Here is a 19,559-nt window from a genome sequence, read left to right on the forward strand (position 1 = left end):
TTCTTCCATTGTTCCTAAGGGCTCTTTCATGCTGCATCCTATTAAACTGGATTTATCAAATTTACATATGTGCTTATATTGTACTTTAGACTTGCATGGTATAAAGCCACTGGTCAGAGGAAGGCTGTTCTGCTTAGTTGTCAGATACACTGGGGATCAACCATGTTTACAGCCCATCCATCAACCACACAGCACAATTGTATCATCTTGCAACTCAGGCTGGATGGATCCAGGTACAGATACTCCCAGTGACGGAGGGCCTTTTTACTATATGCTTGGGTAGTACTGGGCTTAAGGGTGTTTGAAACTTAACTATTCATTTACAGATGTTCCAAGTGTGTCCTACACAAATGCATGATCAAATCAAGGACAATACATGTGATAAGAAAAGCTACTTTCTTTAGCATTTTGATCACTGGGTTTTAAAGCTTATTTCTGAAGATACATTTATATAGAAATATATGAATAGTTAAGAGAGATTTATAATAGATAAAAAGTTATTAGCATGACCACGCTGAAAAAGGGAGAGTTGAGTATATGAACGTGTGTGTAACTTGAAGCAGAAAACTAGTTTGTATTCCCAAGGGTGGGGGCTTGTATTTCTAATGTACAATTTCCATTTTTAAAACACACACACATGGAAACAGGTAATTTATAAATATTATTTTAAGAATTAAAATTTAGTAGCGAAGACAGAAACTCAGCAATAAAATTACAGGGATGAAAAATCCATGCTAATGCCAACAGGGTGAATTTTGGACAAATGTTTCATCACTGATATGTGTATCCACGCGGATTTCAAGACCAACCCAATTTTTTTAAAAATCAAGACCTTAAAAAAAAAAAAAAAAGCTGGCTTAAAATCTGAACATGTGTTGGAACGTTTGCAGGACCAGGGATGCACGTGGGTATCTGCCACATAATCTCCTTGCATGAGACAGGAGGTATTTACATAACTCTAACATCTGGCTGCCAGTATTCTAATAATGGCAACTACAAAGTTCTCAAAAATCTAGCAAGTACAAACACATCCTCCCCTGCACTTGCAAAGTCTGCCACCAGATGTCATCATCTACTCCCAAAACAACTGATAAAAGGGAAACCATTACAACTTCGCATCTTGTGGCAAAACATGCGAGCAACCACTTCCAGCTTCCCAGGAAGCAGGATTTTTTTTTTTTTTAACCACAATGCCGTATAGTGTAGGCCAATTTCAGAACTGCACAGAACATGGATGATAAGCATTATTAATAATTTGAAAACTGAAGAAGCAACTGTCTAATCTACCCTAATGTACAACAGAAAGAGAGAACATAACAGGAAATTCAAGACTACATAGTGCAAAAGTTGTTCACCTTGATTTTTGCTGTTGTCCGGGAGAAAGGCTGCATACTGTAGGCCTTTCAAAATAAAGAAAACAAAAAAAAAACACACATGGTCTCTGTACTGGAACCCATCCAAGGCACATGAATTGAAACATGGAGATTGGGAAAGCACACTATTACAGATAGCATTCTGACTGCACATTTTCCCCAAATAAACTCGATGGGTTGCTTTATCTAGAGTTATTTCCCCCTCTTCTTTTGTGCTCCTGAAAACTTTCCAAGCAGCAGTTAAATTTAGTAGGAAAATACACATTTGAAGCAAAAAGGAACCAAAATGGTTCCATGTCTGGAACTGGTTCAGCATAATAGAGGGATTAATGTGCTCACGGAATGACCTCTGGGAAGAAACACATGCTTGAATCATATAATGTACCTTAATGGTGTCAACCTTTTGGAAAATCCAGGAGGTACTTTATTATGAATTATCAGGTACCTACTTCTCTCCACATTTTGTAATAAATAATGCTTTAGGCTGGTATTTAAAAATAAAAGGGAGGATCATCATATCTAGGAAGTGCCTATTAAGCATATGAGAAAATCTAGGGTAAATTTGTAAAGGAATTTTCCTTACATACAAAAGTGGAGGTCTGTGCAGTCATTGTAGACAAAGGAAAATGTCATCAGATATCTGGCTAATTACATGGCTGTTGCAGAGACAACTAACCCCAAAAGAAGTGGGGTAATTTTAATACAAAATAATACAGTGCAGACATAAAAAGAAACTTGTTGACTATAAGGCGCATGCATGCACAGGTGGCTCTGGGACTATGATGCTAACCTTTTTATTGGTTCTCCATACTACTTGTGTATGGACGGGGGAATAATGTATTGCAAATACAATAGAACAGGCCTGCCCAACTTGTAACCCACCAATGTGAATATAGCCCTCCAGCCATCTGAGTGGGTCACCATACATGGCTGGTGAGCTGTATTCATAGCATGGTAGGTCGCAAAACCTGCAAACCTGTAATAAAATAATTAGAAGTTTGTGCTACCTCCCATGTTATAAGAGAACTTTTGTATATTACTCACATTTCTAAAGCCCCATTAACATGGGTGAGTTTATATACACGTACAGCTGGATCATGGCCACTGTACTTAGGATCAAGGATGCAAGTAAATAATTAAACTTTTAGTAAATACAGCTCATGTGCATCAGAACTTGACCTAATAGAGAATGCACCGATAATGCCTAAGCCCAGTAAATATGCAGTTTGGTCAAACAAAAATAAACAATGCTAAAAATGATAGTCAAGAGACAGCATTAATCTTTTTCTGCCAAGAATTGCAATTCTTTTTTACCCCCCTCTCTTTTTTGTAATGTGTTGGCAGTAACTGAAAAATTAAAGCCATGTTTAAGGCAAGTTTTAGTTCTCTTAAACGAAGCTGAACGTTTTGTTAAACTAAAACAAGCAACACAGCCTCACTAATTACAAAAGGTATGCATAGTTTGCATTTATACAATACCTTTCATCTCAGGATCTCAAAACTATTTAATTAACTTAATCCTTGTTACATCCATGTGATGCATGCAAAGTACGATTAGTGTGATACCTATAATGGACACAATCCTTTAAATGTGGTCCACAGGTAGATGGGAAGAGAAAGCACCTCACCTTCTTGGATTTGTCTTCTTTTTAAAGATGCATGCAAGACTTAGCTATGAACAGGGATGTGTATATTCTGCAATTTCATGCAAGCACATAAAAGTCACAGAAAATTATACTGGGTGCAGAATTCAGCATTCTGAGAATTTCAGATCACTTTTTTAAAAGGAGATTTTCTAGCCTTTATGGCTGAGGAACTTGGGCAATGCATAATGAAATCTCCAGAGGCAGAAGAGGACTCAGCAAAATTTAAATTGTGACGGGATAGGGTTTCAGTGCCATATTGCCCTTTCCTTGACTAGCTGCAGCTTAATAATTATGGGAACTATGGAAATACAGGATATTTGCTTTTCTGCATGAAGAATTTTAACTAGCTTAGCATAAAAATCTTATTTATTTATTTAGTGCAAAATACACACAACTTTGACTATCTGCATTATGTCTGATGTTGGCATTATTGCTAGGTCTAAGCACTTCAGTTCAACACCACAAAGTTGGTATTATTTCTCAAGACATGTAAATTGAAGAATTATCTCAGTTCAAGCCTTCTAACTTTTGCTTTACAAAAGTAACACCGAAAACAGGGAGCAGCACTTCTCCTCGTAACACAGGTTACATGGTGCCAAAAACTGAAGGAAAAATGGTACTTGGAAATACATAGATCCATTTTGAATTGCTGTCTACACCTGAATGACCCTGCCCTTCTCTTTTTCTCTAGATCAGGGATGGGGAACTGAACTGCCCCCTCCGAGCCCTCTGCAGACCGGATGGCATCAGCGGTGAAGAAGCACAGTCTCTCTCAGCACAGAGAAAGGGACTAGTACTGCGCTGTTTTATTTCAGGCTTCGCACACCAGAATAGCTAATTTGTCACCAATGGGGCGGTGCGCAGTGTGCAAAGACTCAGGTGGCACCAGGAGGAACATCTATTCCTCCCAGCACTGGGAAGAGTAGCTGCTCCTTCCAACAGTGTACAAAACCCTGGCAGTGAACAACTGGACTTGGCCAGCACTGGAAGAGTGGTCATTCCTCCCAGCACCAGCCGAGTTCCCTGCCATCCACATCAATGGGGATTCCCCTGCGTACAGCTGGCCCTCCCAATTGGGAGGGGAAGCCGCACAAAGGGGAATCCCCACTATTATCTCCAATCACAGATAAGAGGTAACAGTGGGGATTCCTCCAGGAAGCGGTCTCCGCAGGCCAGAGGGGGAACCTCCCTGGCTGGATTAGGCCTGCAGGCTAGGCATTCTCCATCCCTGCTCTAGATCATAGAGTCATAGAATAGTAGGGTTGGAAGGGGCCTACAAGGCCATCAAGTCCAACCCCCTGCTCAATGCAGGTTGGTGTTACTTTAGATATGCTGTTCAAATTTTGTTTTATTTTGAAGACATAGTTCAGTCACTCTGGTATGAACGTAATTCCTAAAAAATAAAGACTGCCATCCTATGCAAACGTACCTGGGCGTAAGTCCCACTGGACACAGTGGAACTTACATCCAAGTAGACATACGTAGGATTGCACTATTAGGTAATTATCTTGATCACATGAGCCTAAGATATGTTTGTAAATAGCTTAATTCAGGATTGCACCCTTCTTTTTAAGTCCAAAGACTATAAAATTAGCTATTTATAATTAACATTTTAAATGGAACTCTTTAACAATCTTGTTGATGAAACAGCACAATGTTTACCCAGTGTTCTGGAACACTGTTAGAAATTGTACAAGTGCTGAGAATTAAATTAAGTTTGAAATTATTTTTTAAAGAAAGAAAGCTTCAATTAGTCAGCCTATATTGTTATCATATATTATCAAAATTGATACACAACAATTTGAATGCAACAACGCATAATGATGTCATAAGTAAAAGACCAGATTCTATGGCTGCATGCCATCAATTTGAAGCAGGAGGAGGCTCAAGGCCAGTCTCTGTGACTCAGATACCTAGGGGCATCTGAGATTCTAGGCTCTCCTAATCCTCAGGGTTTTTAAGGACAAACCTGGTCGCCCTATCCTATATTATCCCTAGACCTAGTGAGTCTCCTAAATTCTTGTCTGGTAGCTCCTCTGATGCCATTCATCCAGGGCCTCTCTGCAAAAGAACACAAGAACAGCCATTCTTTGTCATACCTATTCCAACAGCGACCAATAGTAGGTGTTTCAAAGGCATCCTACTAGAGAACAGGGCAATTATAGAGTAAAATGTCAATTCCTGGTTGATATATTGGTGAAATTAGTATTTATCTCCTCAATCCCCTTTGTGCCCTATTTTTAAGACTTAAACTATATATCCTGCATCCAGTGAATTATGGGACAAGTTCTGCATGCATTGGTTTCTCAAACAGCAGCACCCCATGCAACATGGGGAAATTATTTAATTCATCTCTTAGCCACCTTTCAAGACTGCAGTCTATCCAAGGCAGCTTACAATATAAAACAAACCTCTTTTGGAGTTTCTTCAAAAGCAGTTTTTGACACGACATGCTATTCAAAGGGAGGCAGGGGAGGTCAGAAAATTAAGCCTAAAGTAGCTCCTGGGCTATGTTTCTATGCCTTAAATTTAATCTGTCACTAAATATGTAGGTATATAAATACCATCCATATTAATTACATAGTTGTCTTTTTCAAAATGCTTCATTAATCTCTGAGGATCTCATTCAAGCAGTAATTCATTTAGATCCAAAGCATTTTGTGCTGAAAAACAAAATTCCTATAGCTACATGAGACCATTAAAGAAAATAACTTTCTGTCCAATGTGAGATTTAAAAAGTAAACTGATCTGAGGCCCTGTGCGTATGCTGCTAGTAGGAACTGCAAATAGCAGATTGTAAGTCAACACACCAGGAAATGCGATGTAAAGTCTTGCAGAATATATACTCACAATCTCATCTCCAGGAAGCCAGTACCCTTCTTGCTCAATACCAGCTTTTGACCCCTTACATCCCACAGTCAAGGTTTCAACAACGAGGCCATCCTTTACTGCTAAACTAAGCTGACGTGTGGTCTCTTTGGGATGCATACCATGAACCCGAGACATATACCTGTGAAGAGAACAGAAAACAAGTTCTTTCAAAACTGTTTTAAATGTCTGCATACATTTTGTGGTGTGGATATGTCTATTTAAAAGTTCTTAAATATATTCTGGTTTTCCTTCCTTTTTTAATTCTGCGTTTCTTAAATGTTTGTACTCTGCATCATACTGTCTACAGTTTGTATGTTTTCTAAATCAGGATCCCCTCAAACTCTGACACAATTAACTTCGCTAAGCCAAGACAGAAACATTTGTGTTTCCATCAAGGGTAACGTTTCCCAAACACAGCTGGAAAACGGTCTGTAGCTTCTGACGTGGAAGATTCTCTTCCCCAAAAGAGTTCAGATGCGGCGGGGGGGGGGGGGGGAGCAAAGAACTGCCCTAGTATTGTTAAAAAAAAAAAAAAGACAGCATAGCAGTCTTTCCTTCCATATGGTTACCCCCTATCGGAACAAGCAGACGCCAGCGATATAGCAAGAAGCCAGTAGCAGCAAGCACTACTCCATCGGCTTTGAGAGCCACAGATCTAAATACAGAGGACAAAGACAGCCAATGACAATTAGCATAACAAGTTCCATGCAAACTAGTACAACAGTGCTAACTGAGAGCCAGTTCACGAACTCTTTTAGAGTGGTGTGATATAGCCTGCTGGTAGGCTACTCAACTGAAGATACTCAACTCAGCATGGCCTATCTAGCCAGCAATCTGAGTGCATGGGAAAGCACTGAATGTCTGTATCAGTACAGAATCAGTGCTCCTCATGTGCCTACTAAGATATACCCTACCATGCTAAATGTATCATGAGAACTGATAGAAGAGCAAAATATCTGATTGTAGGAGTATTGTGCAGACATCACTTTTTTCTGCTATTTTGCGTCTGAAAACAATGGGTGTATGGTTTTACCCCATTTACAGCCCCCTACCTGCTGTTCACTCTGTTCTCCTAACTGCAAGCACTTTTTCTAATCTGTACAAGTCAACTGCATGTAAAACAGACTAGATCAAAAACATCTTCTTTAACAAAAAATATTCCAAATGGCAAGGCACCGCTGAGAGGGGGAGAGAACCTGGCTTTCCCTTTTTTCTTTTAAAGGAGTACATGGATATGCAAGATAGACCCATCCTTTCATATAGTAAAAAAAAAATAAAAAATCCCCAAATTGCTTTGGACATGACAGGTAGTTTTAGTAGTTGTGGATCACTTATGATAGTGTCCTGCAACGTATCTGTTGCAGCAACAATAGCCATGTGTCTGGAGTCTAGTTTTCCCATGGTGCAGATTTATTTATTTATTTATTTATTTGATTTATACCCCAGCTTTCTACCAAAAATGGCACTCAAGACAGCTATTGAAGTGGTATGAAAACCTGCCAAAGTGGTTTAACCAGAGAACATACATGACACGGGAAAAAGTGTACCATTGGCAATGGCAGCTCTACAATATAGCCTGCACATCTCTCAGAAGCTATTTTCTGTACAAAGACTTCAAAAGAACTGTAACTTCTTATATTGTCTTCTAGTATTAAGAGTAAACCAGACCTTTCAGAATGGCTGACAACATCGCAAGGGAAGCAAAGAAAACCCCACTGGCTCAGGCCACTGAGAAGGAAGCAATGGAAAGCTGAGGCACACAAATTTAGTCTAGATAAGAATTCAGTTTTTGTTTTACATTTTTTAAAATAAATGTAAAAAAATGTTTTTAAACGGAAGTTCTGAAATTCCAAATATAAAAAGCAACTTAGGTGTTATGCCACACCATTTGATTATTTAAAATAGTTATATCCCACCAGAGAAAACCTCCATGCAGAAGAAGAAAAAATAGTTCCCAAAGAGTAAAATAAAACAAAATAAAATAATAAGTCAAGTGCTCTTTCCAACTACAGAGGAAAACCTAAAACACTTTCCCGTTATTTATTTATTAATGTTTTTAGGAAATAAACCTGACAGGCCAATCTGAAGTGGTATAATTCACAGTGAAAAAACTCTTTTCCCTCCATGGTAGTCAGATAAGAACCAAGCAGAATGGTGCTGGCTCCACCCCCTGGTTAAGCAACAGAGACTTGTCAGCCAATGGAAGGTAGTATGAATCCTCCCTATTCACACCAAAGTTCTAGAACTTTCTGCATGAGGGCCCAGGTTTGCGCCTCTCTCCTTTGCTGCCTCTCCCAATGACTGACGACCGCACAGAGGCCATGAAGAAAGGGAGGCAGGCAGATTTTGTTTGGATACAAGAGTAGAAGTTCTAGTTATATTATCAAATAAAGTCCATTACTAATAAGGAAGAAAACTCCCACATACGTTATTAATACAAGGAGTTGGCTTCTGCTGCTAATGGGCACAAAGAACTGTCTTGCAAGACAGACAAGAGATAAAAAAACCCCACCTCCCTGTAGTTCTCTTGAAAGATCTGATTAGCCTTACCTTGGAGGAAGGCTGCTGAGGCAACCTATTTGTGTTTTGATTGTGTTCAGCCTCTGGTCAACAGATTGGGAAGCATATTACACTCCTTAGGCTGTTTTCCAATCAGGCAGGAGAAGTAAAGTAAATATGCTTGCAGATGGGTAAGTACATGGCAGAGAGACAAAGTTAATTCCCGTAAGACACCAAACCAGACTTAAACCAGTCAGGAAACTGAAGTAACCTTTCTGCAGTGTAACTTCTCAGAGTAAGAGGAAGTTAATGCTAATCTCGATTAGCTAAAATAAAGATCTATCTGCTGAAATATAGAGGTTCTTCCTGATAATCTGCTTCTTAAATTCCTGATCTGGCCAGGTGAGGCTGTCTGCCCTCAGGGCATGGAAGGGAGAGAGAAAGATGAAAAAATATCTTAGGTTGAAGCTAACTAGTCTAGTATTTTATAGCTCAGTCTCCTCAGGATTTAGCCATCTGCGAACAAAACCCACTTAGATCACTGCAAGGTTGTATAGCAAGATTTCTGTGCAAGGTAATAAACTACAACAAAAATTTAAAAACCCCAATTTATCTCATGTTTTAAATACCTAACATACTAACTGTGCAATCGCTATACATGTCTACTCAGAAGTAAGCCACACTGAGTTCAATGGGACTTCCGGTATGTGTGTGAGGGACTGCAGCTTCAGTTTCTTACCCATGCAAAAAAGCTTAATTGTCAAAAGTCTTAAAAATGCAAACCCATTCACATTAAGAATTAGGATATCAAGAAGTTCTGTATAAATCATAGAATCATAGAATAGTAGGGTTGGAAGGGGCCTACAAGGCCATCGAGTCCAACCCCCTGCTCAATGCAGGAATCCAGGTCAGAGCATCCCCGACAGATGGCTGTCCAGCCTCATCTTGAATGCCTCCAGCGTGGGAGAGCCCACTACCTCCCTAGGTAGTGAATATGAATGCTGAAGATGTCAGCATTTATTCCACCATTTCAGTTTAATTATACATATGGCAACATATGCTTTATTCCGTTGAGCCTCACAACAACTTCTGCAACAGGTCACACATATTCCCATTATTCAGATATCAAACCCTTTCAGATGTTCACTAGAGGTCTCTGTAGTTTCAATGAACTTGTGTAGCGCAGGGGGTGGCATGGTGGCAGCAGGTTTCATTCTTGCCATTTGCAAGTTAATGTGCCCATGCATGTACACTTGTACATGCACAGGTGCTTTGCAGATGTGCAACAAAATTTTGCACCTAGAGTAGGAATGCATTCACTGAATGTGAAGAGCACCAACCCAGTGACCTGTCATTCAAGGGCATCATGATGGAGCTGGGACTTGAATCCAGACTGTCAATCTGAATTCCACTTCTCTAGCAGACTAGACCACACTAGTTTTCAGATTAGAAGAATGGGGCAGAATGGGAGACTCAAAAAACATACCAGTAAACAACATAAACACTGGTCCTTTAAAAAATTATGTAACTGCATTAAGGCATGTTATATCTTCACTGGCTACCAGTCAGTTTCCAGGCACAATTCAAAGTGCTGTTTATCTATAAAGTGCTTTATCTATAAAGCCCCATACGATTTGGACCAGGCTACCTGAAAGACTATCTTCCCCCATATGAGCCTGCCCAGGTTGTAAGATCTTCAGGGGAGGCCCTTCTCTCGGTATCACTACTGAGGCACATTTCGTGGGGACACAAGAGCGGGTCTTCTCCATGGCTGCTTCTAGGCTCTGGAACCTTGCCAAAGGAGGCTAGGTGACCCCCTTTCGGTTGACGGACAAAGACATTTTTATTCAGGCAGATCTTTGGAGAGGGTTTGACCCTTAAAGGTGGCCTAAGAATAATTTTAAATAAAAATAAAATAAATAAATATAGGCTGTCCTGTTGCTGAAAGGATTTTTAATTGGTTGATGCTGTTTATTTCTTTTGTTCTTGTGTTTTTATGTGATGTTTTAATTAAGATTTTGTGTTTAATCTGGATTTTATTGTCAGCTGCCTTGAGTGTCATTTTTTGGCAGAAAGGTGGGATATAAACTAATTGATTAAATAAATACAGAGTGCTGCCATGTTGTTGGGACATAAAATTGGAATACAGTACCTTTTGTTATTATATTACTTTTATTGGTGAAATAAAGTTAAGGCTTCAAACCTGTGCGAATTCTATTTCAACTAAAATAAATTATTCAATTAAAATTCATCAGGTTTCTCTCACCCTGAGAGAATCAGGGCCCCAGTCCAGTCCAGTCACTTGTCCTATTTAAAACAAGCCCACATGCCTACAAACAGATGGAGTGCAACCACATCATGCATGAAATCACTGCAAATAGTAATTAACTTAAAAATACAAGGGTCTATGTGCGGACTTGTAGAGGGAGATACACAGCAGATGGAATTAGACTAAAATCTGCCTGACGTTTCTGCAGAAGCTGTTGACAGACCTAAGAGGTGATTCTGTTTGTTCACGCTTTAAATACCTCAGGCAACATGCAACCTCATATAATGCTCATTATCTGGTCAGTTCTGTCAAAACTAATAATTTTAATGCAGATAAGGATTGCTTGTTCCAGCAATTAAATTCACTGTACATTCCCACTCAAACATGTCATTAACTTACAGGCTTGTTAGACTGCATATCCCACCTATTCAAGCCATGAAAGCAAAGAACTAAGCAGCTATGCCACTGAAGTCCTCTTCTGCCATATTTTCTTCTCTTCAAAGCAACTGCCTCCTACAGAACCCTTGGGTTGGATCCAGATTCAGTCATAGAGTTGACCCATTGAAATAAATGGGGCTTAAATTAAACATGATTAACTTAACTCACATTGATTTCAGTTGGTCTACTCTGACTAAATGTGGATCTAACTCCTGTATTTTACCACCCTGCAGAAATAAGTAGCAGGTAGTAGAGTGGCAGCTGCTTGACCTTTTGACACTCACTAGTGCAGTCCTAGACAGGTCTACTCAGATGTAAGCTTCACTGACCTCAATAGGACTTATTCCTAGGTAAATGTGTAAAGGAGTGCAAAACTTAGTCAAAACATTTCTGTTCTGGCAGACCTTTTGCTTGCCAGGCTGAAGTAGACTATTAGTTGGCATGAGATGTTTTTACCTGCTTAATATTACATTGTTTGTTTACTTGTTTAAATTTTATTTTTGTAATGTTTATTTCTGCCTTCAGTGTAGCTTTGGCAATAGAAGTGTAAGTTATACATTATCTTAATAAAATGAATGAATGAATGAATGAACGAACAGGAATTATTGACTTCCAGGTACATGAATCAGGAAGGAAGGAAAGTAGCGTATCTATTCCCACATCACAAAATATATGTGCATTCTTGTACATAAGAGTGGAGCTGCATGTACAAAAATGGCCCAAAGTGGTGAAGGAATATATGGTCCTTGATTAGAGTAGCTTGTAAATTGGGCTTATAGGCTGTAATTCTCTTAACTATTCGTTCCACAGAAGATTTACCAACTTCTGTGAGATTGCTTCAGATTAAATGTTTGAAGGTGCAGTTATAATAACTATGCAAAAAAATAAACTATGCATGTACAGACAGAATAGGTACACATTTTAATTTATAATAAAAACAGTTATGAGAACAGAAAGTCACTGTTTCCTGTGCCAAAAGCAGCAACCACAATATCAATTTCATGCAGCTCACCTTAGTGGTGAAGGAATTAACTGTATGAATACGGGTCTGTTTAAACAAAGGCAGAAGAAAAGAGAGCATCTTATTTTTGTCTCTGTAAATAAAACAGATGTGGACTGCTAAAGATGATTCCAACATGGAGTTTTCCCTAATTTGTTCTTATAATTGTCTTCAGGAAGAAATATGTCTGTGGCTCAGCCAGCTCAACTTTTCAGTTATATTTGCCCTGGAGATGAATAATCAATAAAGGTGGCCTGCATTCTGCTGCTCATTAAAGCAGGTACTATGGCCTCTTGGAAGACTAATACTCTGCTTTTCACCCTTGAAATATGGCACACTCCTTTATTCAATGGTACAAAAACAATACATGATTTTAACCTGTCCATGAATTCACCTCTCCTTTCTTGCCTGCCAAAATGTCATGTTGTCCCCGTTGGTCGGTGATGGTGGGCCTTGTTAATTTTCTCACAGTACAATCCTACATGTTTACTCAGAAGTTCCACTGAGTTCAATGGGGCTTACTGCTAGTTAAGTGAGTACAGGATTACAGCCTCAGTCACTGTTTTTGTTTGTTGGTTTTAATTTATCAATAATTAGTGCTGGTTCCAGGTTTTGGGCAGCCCTTTGGCAAGAGGACCCACTTCCTCTTCACCACTGTCATCAATGCCTATTCACTTGCCCTCTCCCTCCCGAATCTCCCTGATTGGCCCCAATTTGCACAACTGTCCAGAAGAAAAGTGCAAGGCAAGTGAAAGATGCTCCTCCAGGTTTACTCTTGTCACACAGCTTATGTGCTTGGAGGGCAAGTGAACAGGCAGTGACAGTCAGGAGTAGCAACAAAACCAGGGGACCCCAGGGATCAGCAGTGGGCCCCCTCTGGATTGGTGTGCGCTTTTGCAAGTTGTCCAACAATGCAGATGACCAACAGAAGAAAAGAGAGGCAAAATTAGCCAGGAAATTTTACTGCACAACCCCCATTTAAATGAATGATTTTCCTTGTGGATTGTGTCCAGAACTAATAAAACCTATTCAGCAGTGAGTAATTATGCTTTCCCAGCCTCTGGATAGCCTGATTCACTGAAAACAAATCTTTAAGAGGAATCTACATAAACAAACATTATGAAATGATAAAAGAAAGGTTACCAGTACACTGCAATCTGGCAAAGAAAATGAGGTTTCTGAGAAAATATACCACATTGTTAAATTTCAGCCCAAAATCCCTCTCTCTATTTCACATTTACATCAGTGTAGCTTACATAAAACTGAATACTAGGGTAACAATAATATATTCAAGGGCAATCTTTCCTTAATAATGGCAATAACATTATGTTGGTGTTATTATTAATATATTGTGACATGGAGAATGCTAGAGGGATTTTAATTTTCATCAAGGTCAACCATATTCAAAGATGAAAGAGACTTCTGTTTTTTGTGTTGTTTTCTGAACTGAACAAGACATACTCTGTAAATAAGGGCATTTACACTGCAAATAAGGGCATTTACACCTACCAGAAAACCAGCCCCAGATAGGCCCACATTACAAAATACATTTTGTTTTCTGGGGTTATTTTACAACAAGTAATAAGAAAAAAATATTTAAAAGATGGCATTAACGCTGATCATACCACAAGCATAGCATTCTTCACTAACCACATTGGTCCTCCATTCTGCCATACTTGCATTATGAGGAAAAAGTATCAGATGGTTTTAAGTGGTGCTACTATATTTTAAGACCTCTTAGAAATACAATTTTGCTTCCATCTCATTTTGTTTCTTCCCTCAGCTTTCTAACCTTTCAACCTGCTTAATGCTCAGAGTTGCCGAATCAGCATTCCTAGAGAAATGTCCCTCTATGAAGCAGATGTTGAGCCTCCGTATTTGACCAGCCCACACAATGAACAGCATGAAAACCAGAAGCAGGTATACAGGACAGAATTAAATCTAGCTTCCAGTAAATGTCATTAATAAAATAAAATATAATAAGGATTAAACTTAGAAAGAAATTCCCTTTCATTCTGGTGTGATGTAAGCTGCAGCCATGTTCCCGTTATACCTGCTCCATTTTAATGTCTAAGCTGAGAAGTCCACTCAGTTTTATTTATACACTTTTTTTTGTAATTACTGAACTCAAAGTGGTTCTAAACAGACATAAAGCCATTAAGAATAGCATGACATTCCATAACAATTATGCTCATTACAAAAATGATAAAAACTAACAAAACAAGATAATAATAATGATATTATTATTATTATTATATTAAGAACTGAGTAATTTATCTCAACATCTCAATAATCAGTACAATAATACTCAATTCCTAAAGTCAAGAAGTCAGCAGCTTCCTCTTTTTCCCTACCAGCTTTGGCAATTATCCTGCTGTGCAGGAACAGGATGGTCTCTGAGTTGGGAGTTTGCATGTTTTCTAGGTGGAGGTAGATATAAAGCTGTACAACTTGTACACCTTTGGGCAATGTAGGAGTTGTGGTCTGAGGTTTTCAAAATAGTAGAAATATTATTTTTTCTTACAGAATAGGTGAAGGAAGTGTCCAAAATGACAACCAAACGAAGAGGTTTATTGTGTGGCATTAATGCAAAATAGAATTCCTTGCTCTGGCTTTTCTGTAAGTAGTACATTGTTTTAAGGCAAGGCTCTTGGGCCAACATGTTTACTGAACTTCCTCTAATAAGCTTGAACTAATGCTTGATCTGTTAATAGTCTCTATCCCTCAACTGTTATGCCTTGTGCAGCAAAGAGTGACTGAGGGCTGGAAGAGGAAGTTGGGACAGTAAGATGATCAGCCACACATTGAGGGAAACAGAGAGATCCTTCAGAGCCAAACACCTTATTTCCCAATTGTGGTTAAGCAGCTATATCGGATTCTGGGCAAACATGACACCCACCAATCACTGCATCAGCCCCACCCCAGTGCCCCAACACCCTATAACAATAATAAAACAATGGAACCAATTACCTAGGGAGGTAGTGGGTTCTCCCACACTGGAGGCATTCAAGATAAGGCTGGACAGCCATCTCTCAGGGATGCTCGGACTTGGATTCCTACACTGAGCAGGGGGTTGGACTCAATGGCCTTGTAGGCCCCTTCCAACCCTACTATTCTATGATTCTATGAAAACAGTAACCTTATTAGAATCATCCTTTGGGAATATTATCAATGTTACTAAAACTAGATGGTCATACTACAAGTTTCTATTACTTTACTTAGTTTTGAGAAAAATAGGAGGAGATTTAAGAGGTTTAAGATTTAAGGAGATTTTTAATGCATAGCCTGCATTAAGGCATTTCTCAACTCTCAGTATATCTGTGGTAAATTGCACCTATAAACAATCCCACACATATCATATTGTGTTAAAATAATTCCAGTTCTCCCACAACATACTTCCCTCTCCATTTTGAGCATGAAAAGTTGGCAAATATTTTCCATGTGATGTACATTTATATCTAGTATTAAATCTCACTTTGTTTCAAAGAGGGCTGAAATGTTCCTGCCCTAACGTATAAATAAGCTTAGTGCTCATGGAAATGGTGGGAATCACAGCATTGGTTGGAAACAGGGAGTTCCTGTGAAACATCCCCACACAGTTTTGCAAGTGAGCCTTAACTCTGATTTTCAATCACTTCCCTTATTAGTAAAGTAGGTATGTCATGTATGGACACACTGGGTACCAAAACAGGCCCAGAGAGAAGGGCAAAGTGGGTTTCCATATGCCAGGGGATCCCTAAGGTATTAAGAATAATCTTAGTTTTATGGGGGGGGGGAAACCCTTGCAGCTTCCAAGGACCACACATGCATACTGTCTTCATGTTGCCTCTGAACCCTGGCAGCAGAGAGCATTACAGAAGTGCCAGTTTTTAGCGGGCTGGAACAGGGAATTTGCTTCCTTTCAGCCGTGGGGTCTAAAGCGGGGGTGGACAAAGTGGGAATTGGTGTTGGAGGAAATGGGCATAATGAGTCCAATTTGATACCCCCCTTCCAAAGATGGTTTAAACTGCAAAGAGGAACTGTTCCTGAACAGTTTAAATGATTGTGCAGGAAAAGGTGGACTGGACTCAAGAGTGAAAAATAAGGGTTTAGTTACACATTTCCAGTGAGGTCAAAGCACATCTTCAGAAGAATATGTTTGAAGACTACAAATGTAGGATCTATTCACACCTTTGCCAAAGACATGAACAGGTCTGAATCCCACATAGTGGGCCAGCAGGTTTGTGTGCATAACTACACGTATTTCATAACTTGTAAGTCAGGCATGTGTGTGTGTACACATAATAAGCCTGATCACAGAAACCTAGAAACATGCCTTATGCTAAGTCAGAGTAATGGTCCATCTAGCTCAATATTGTCTACACCTACTGGCAGCAGCTCTTCAGGATTTCAGGCAGAAGCATTTTCCAGCCCTACGTAGCGATGAAAGGGATTGAACCTGGGACTTTTTGCATGGAAAGCATGTGGTCTATATCTGAGTTACTACCCTCCCCAACCCAGAAAAGGCTGCACAGTGCTCTAGGTGGACCCTTCCACCTAGAAAAAGGATTGACCCCATCAATATGCTCCATTTTCACTGGAAGGCATATATGCAGGGATAGGCAGGCACATAAGAATGTAAGAAGAACCATGCTAGATTTGACCAAGGGTCCATCTAGTCCAGCATTCTGTTCACACAGTGGTCAACCAGCTGCCCATAGGAAACCCACAAGCAGGACATGAGTGCAACAGCTCAGTTCCCCAGCAACTGGTGTACACAGGCCTCTGATACTGGAGGTAGCATACAGCAATCAGAACTAGTAACCATTGATAGCCTTATCCTCCATGAATTTGTCTAACCTCCTTTTAAAGCCATCCAAATTGGTGGCCATCACTACATTTTGTGGTAGCAAATTCCATGATTTAATTATGCACTGAAGAAGTGCTTCCTTTTATCTGTCCTAAATTTCCCACCAATCAACTTCATGGAATGATCTCAGATTCTAGTATTATGAGAGGGAGAAAAATGTCTCCCTATCCACTTTCTCCACACCATGCATAGTTTTGTGCACCTACATCATGTCTCCCCTTACTTGCCTTTTCTCCAAGCTAAACAATCCCAGTTGTTGTAAACTTCCCTCATAAGGGAGTTGCTCCAGCCTCTTGATCATTTTAGTTGTCCTTTTCTGCACTTTTTCCAACTCTACAATATCTTTTTTAGGCACAGGAGAGTAGGGATGAGCACACAATCCCAGTGCCCCTTAGTAGGCTCTGTATACACTCTTTGGCCATGGCATGAATATGCCTTTAGTATGTGGCAGAAGTACAATTATTTTAATTATACTAACTTTGATTAGAACTAGATAGATGATTCTGGAGGTTTTTTATTTTATTTTAATGGTACACATCTCCTATGCTGAATCCACACTGAAGGAAATAAATTTCTATTAACACTCAAAGGATGTTGCCTGTTTGCATCTTGTATGTTTCTTTCCTTCATAAACTCAAGAATGCTATACAAACCCAAAAACAAAACTTGCAAACCAGGCTAATTACAAGCCATTGCTTTATTTTCTGCCATATGTCATTGCCCCAAACCTTCAAGATTCTGCACTGTATCTCTCATCCATTTTCATATTCAGTGCATTAATTTCAGTGAATTTCAAGAAGTCCCATGGATTCCAGGGAAGCATACCCAGTATTACTGTCTGGGTGTTTTTCCCATTAACCATTTTCTGAAGAGGCAACAGCAGCTGTAGATTGGAGATCTTGTTTGCATAATCTGAGTCTGATTGCCATATTTCAAATAGAGAAGAATTTCTTTTGTCCCTATAAAAAGGGCTGGTGACTAACGATTAGGTTCTGATTGAGTGACAAAACAACAGCAACAAAATTCCATCTTGATACATAATTATCAAGTTAAATTCTCTACTTAGAAGAGCAGTTCGCAATGCAGTTCAAAGAGCTGTTGGCTAAGGTTCATCATGTTCATGAACCACATGCTTCTTTGGATTGCAGGCTTGATCATTTATTCCAACCTTTCCCAGCTGCACAATGAAATACAATTTATCCTAGACTTATATCTTGCATCAGTACATCACAGTCCCTCTTTCTCCCTTCTTGGGACATACTGTAATTTAATTCAGCCTTGCAGATAAGTAAGAAAAGCGTACCAGCCTACAAAACAATTACTAGCTCACTTATATTTACCTCTGTGTCACAGAATGAGTAGAACAGTTGTCTTGACAATCTGCTCATCAGAAGGAATTGGATAACAAGTTAACTGCAAGGCTGTTTTAGTCAGATTTTTAAACTTCTTTTAACCAAAGCAGAAAATCATAGTGAACCTTTTAATACTCAAGAGTCTGGACTAGATGATCTTTTGCCCTAAGTATCCCTTCCTTCTTTTAATCAATAAGCAATGCCCACATGTTTGCTATAAACCCACCTGAAAGTGGAATAAGTTATTTGTTCAGCAGACAGCCTTCACCTACCATGATAACAGTAAGTTTCTTATCTGGAGGCCACAATGCAATGGCTGTAATATCACCCATGCCGCAAAGTGACATCACATATCACAAAACATTAACAGAGGTGGCTGCTCAAAGCAGAAATTGCTACGACATACGTTCTGGCTTTGCAGTTGCCATGCTGCTATCAGTAGGATGTATCGACACCGCATGACACAATACTACATTCAGACATGGTTTGGCATTACAAGAAGAAACAGGCACGAGCCTCAGGCTCCTCTCCTTCATTCATGCACAAGTGGGGGAGATTAGAAGCTTCCATTCCTGGATTGTGACAAACCACTTTGCCATATCACCCAAACCCAGCAAACTCTGGTTTGTACAAGGCACAGTACCAAGGGTTATATCCAACAGTATCATTCCACTAGCGCAAATGATGTTGTGCTGGTGGAAATCAAGTTCTGGACTATGCACTCAGGGAGAATCCAAGTAAAGTTCTGCTTTTGCAACCACTTGCAGATCTTAGGTTTACAAAGTGGTCTGCTAGTTTGCTGCACCACAGGAAAAGGCATGTGAGCTCCACTAGTGCAGCAATTTTGTCCACTAATGGTACACTGGATTTATGCCCAAGATCACAAAATAGGGTTAGACCATGGCTTGTGGTCCTTGGTTTGCACAAACTATAGCCTGACCACAAACATGGTTTCCCAGTTCGAACAAAATGACACAATTATGTGTTGCAACAAACTAGGAATGAAATGGGAATTTCTAATCTCCTCCCTTTGCACATGGAGAAAGAGGAGAGGAGAGAGTGCATGAAGAGGAGGAGAGTGCTTGGGCCTGCTCACTCTCATAATGCCAAATCATGGAACATAAGAAACTGCATTATACCCAGTCATACTACCCTGGCATTGTTTTTCCAGGGTCTTAAGCAGAAAAGCACGATTTCCCATCACCTGCTATCTGAGCCTTTTAACAGAAGACGGCAGGGATTGAATGAGGATCTGCTGCGTG

General features: G+C 39.6%; 1 protein-coding gene across 23 annotated transcripts in view; it reads right to left on the reverse strand.

Moving 5' to 3' along the window:
* ZMYND11 (zinc finger MYND-type containing 11) overlaps nt 1-19,559 on the reverse strand; it is a 120,552-nt gene that overhangs the window by 38,778 nt on the left and 62,215 nt on the right. For 13 of the 23 annotated variants that reach the window (XM_084859274.1, XM_084859272.1, XM_084859265.1 and 10 more), the window contains one exon: nt 5,870-6,029. In XM_084859274.1, coding sequence (XP_084715400.1) covers nt 5,870-6,029 — 160 coding nt within the window. Of the gene's footprint in view, nt 1-1,355; nt 1,401-5,869; nt 6,030-8,440; nt 8,758-19,559 lie in introns of those variants that run through there. The other 10 variants (XM_084859268.1, XM_084859253.1, XM_084859255.1 and 7 more) reach the window with 2 other exon arrangements.

This window comes from Heloderma suspectum, chromosome 5 (assembly GCF_057233095.1).
Source record: "Heloderma suspectum isolate Gila_16-S chromosome 5, 16-S_ref, whole genome shotgun sequence".
Classification (NCBI taxonomy): Eukaryota; Metazoa; Chordata; class Lepidosauria; order Squamata; family Helodermatidae; genus Heloderma; species Heloderma suspectum.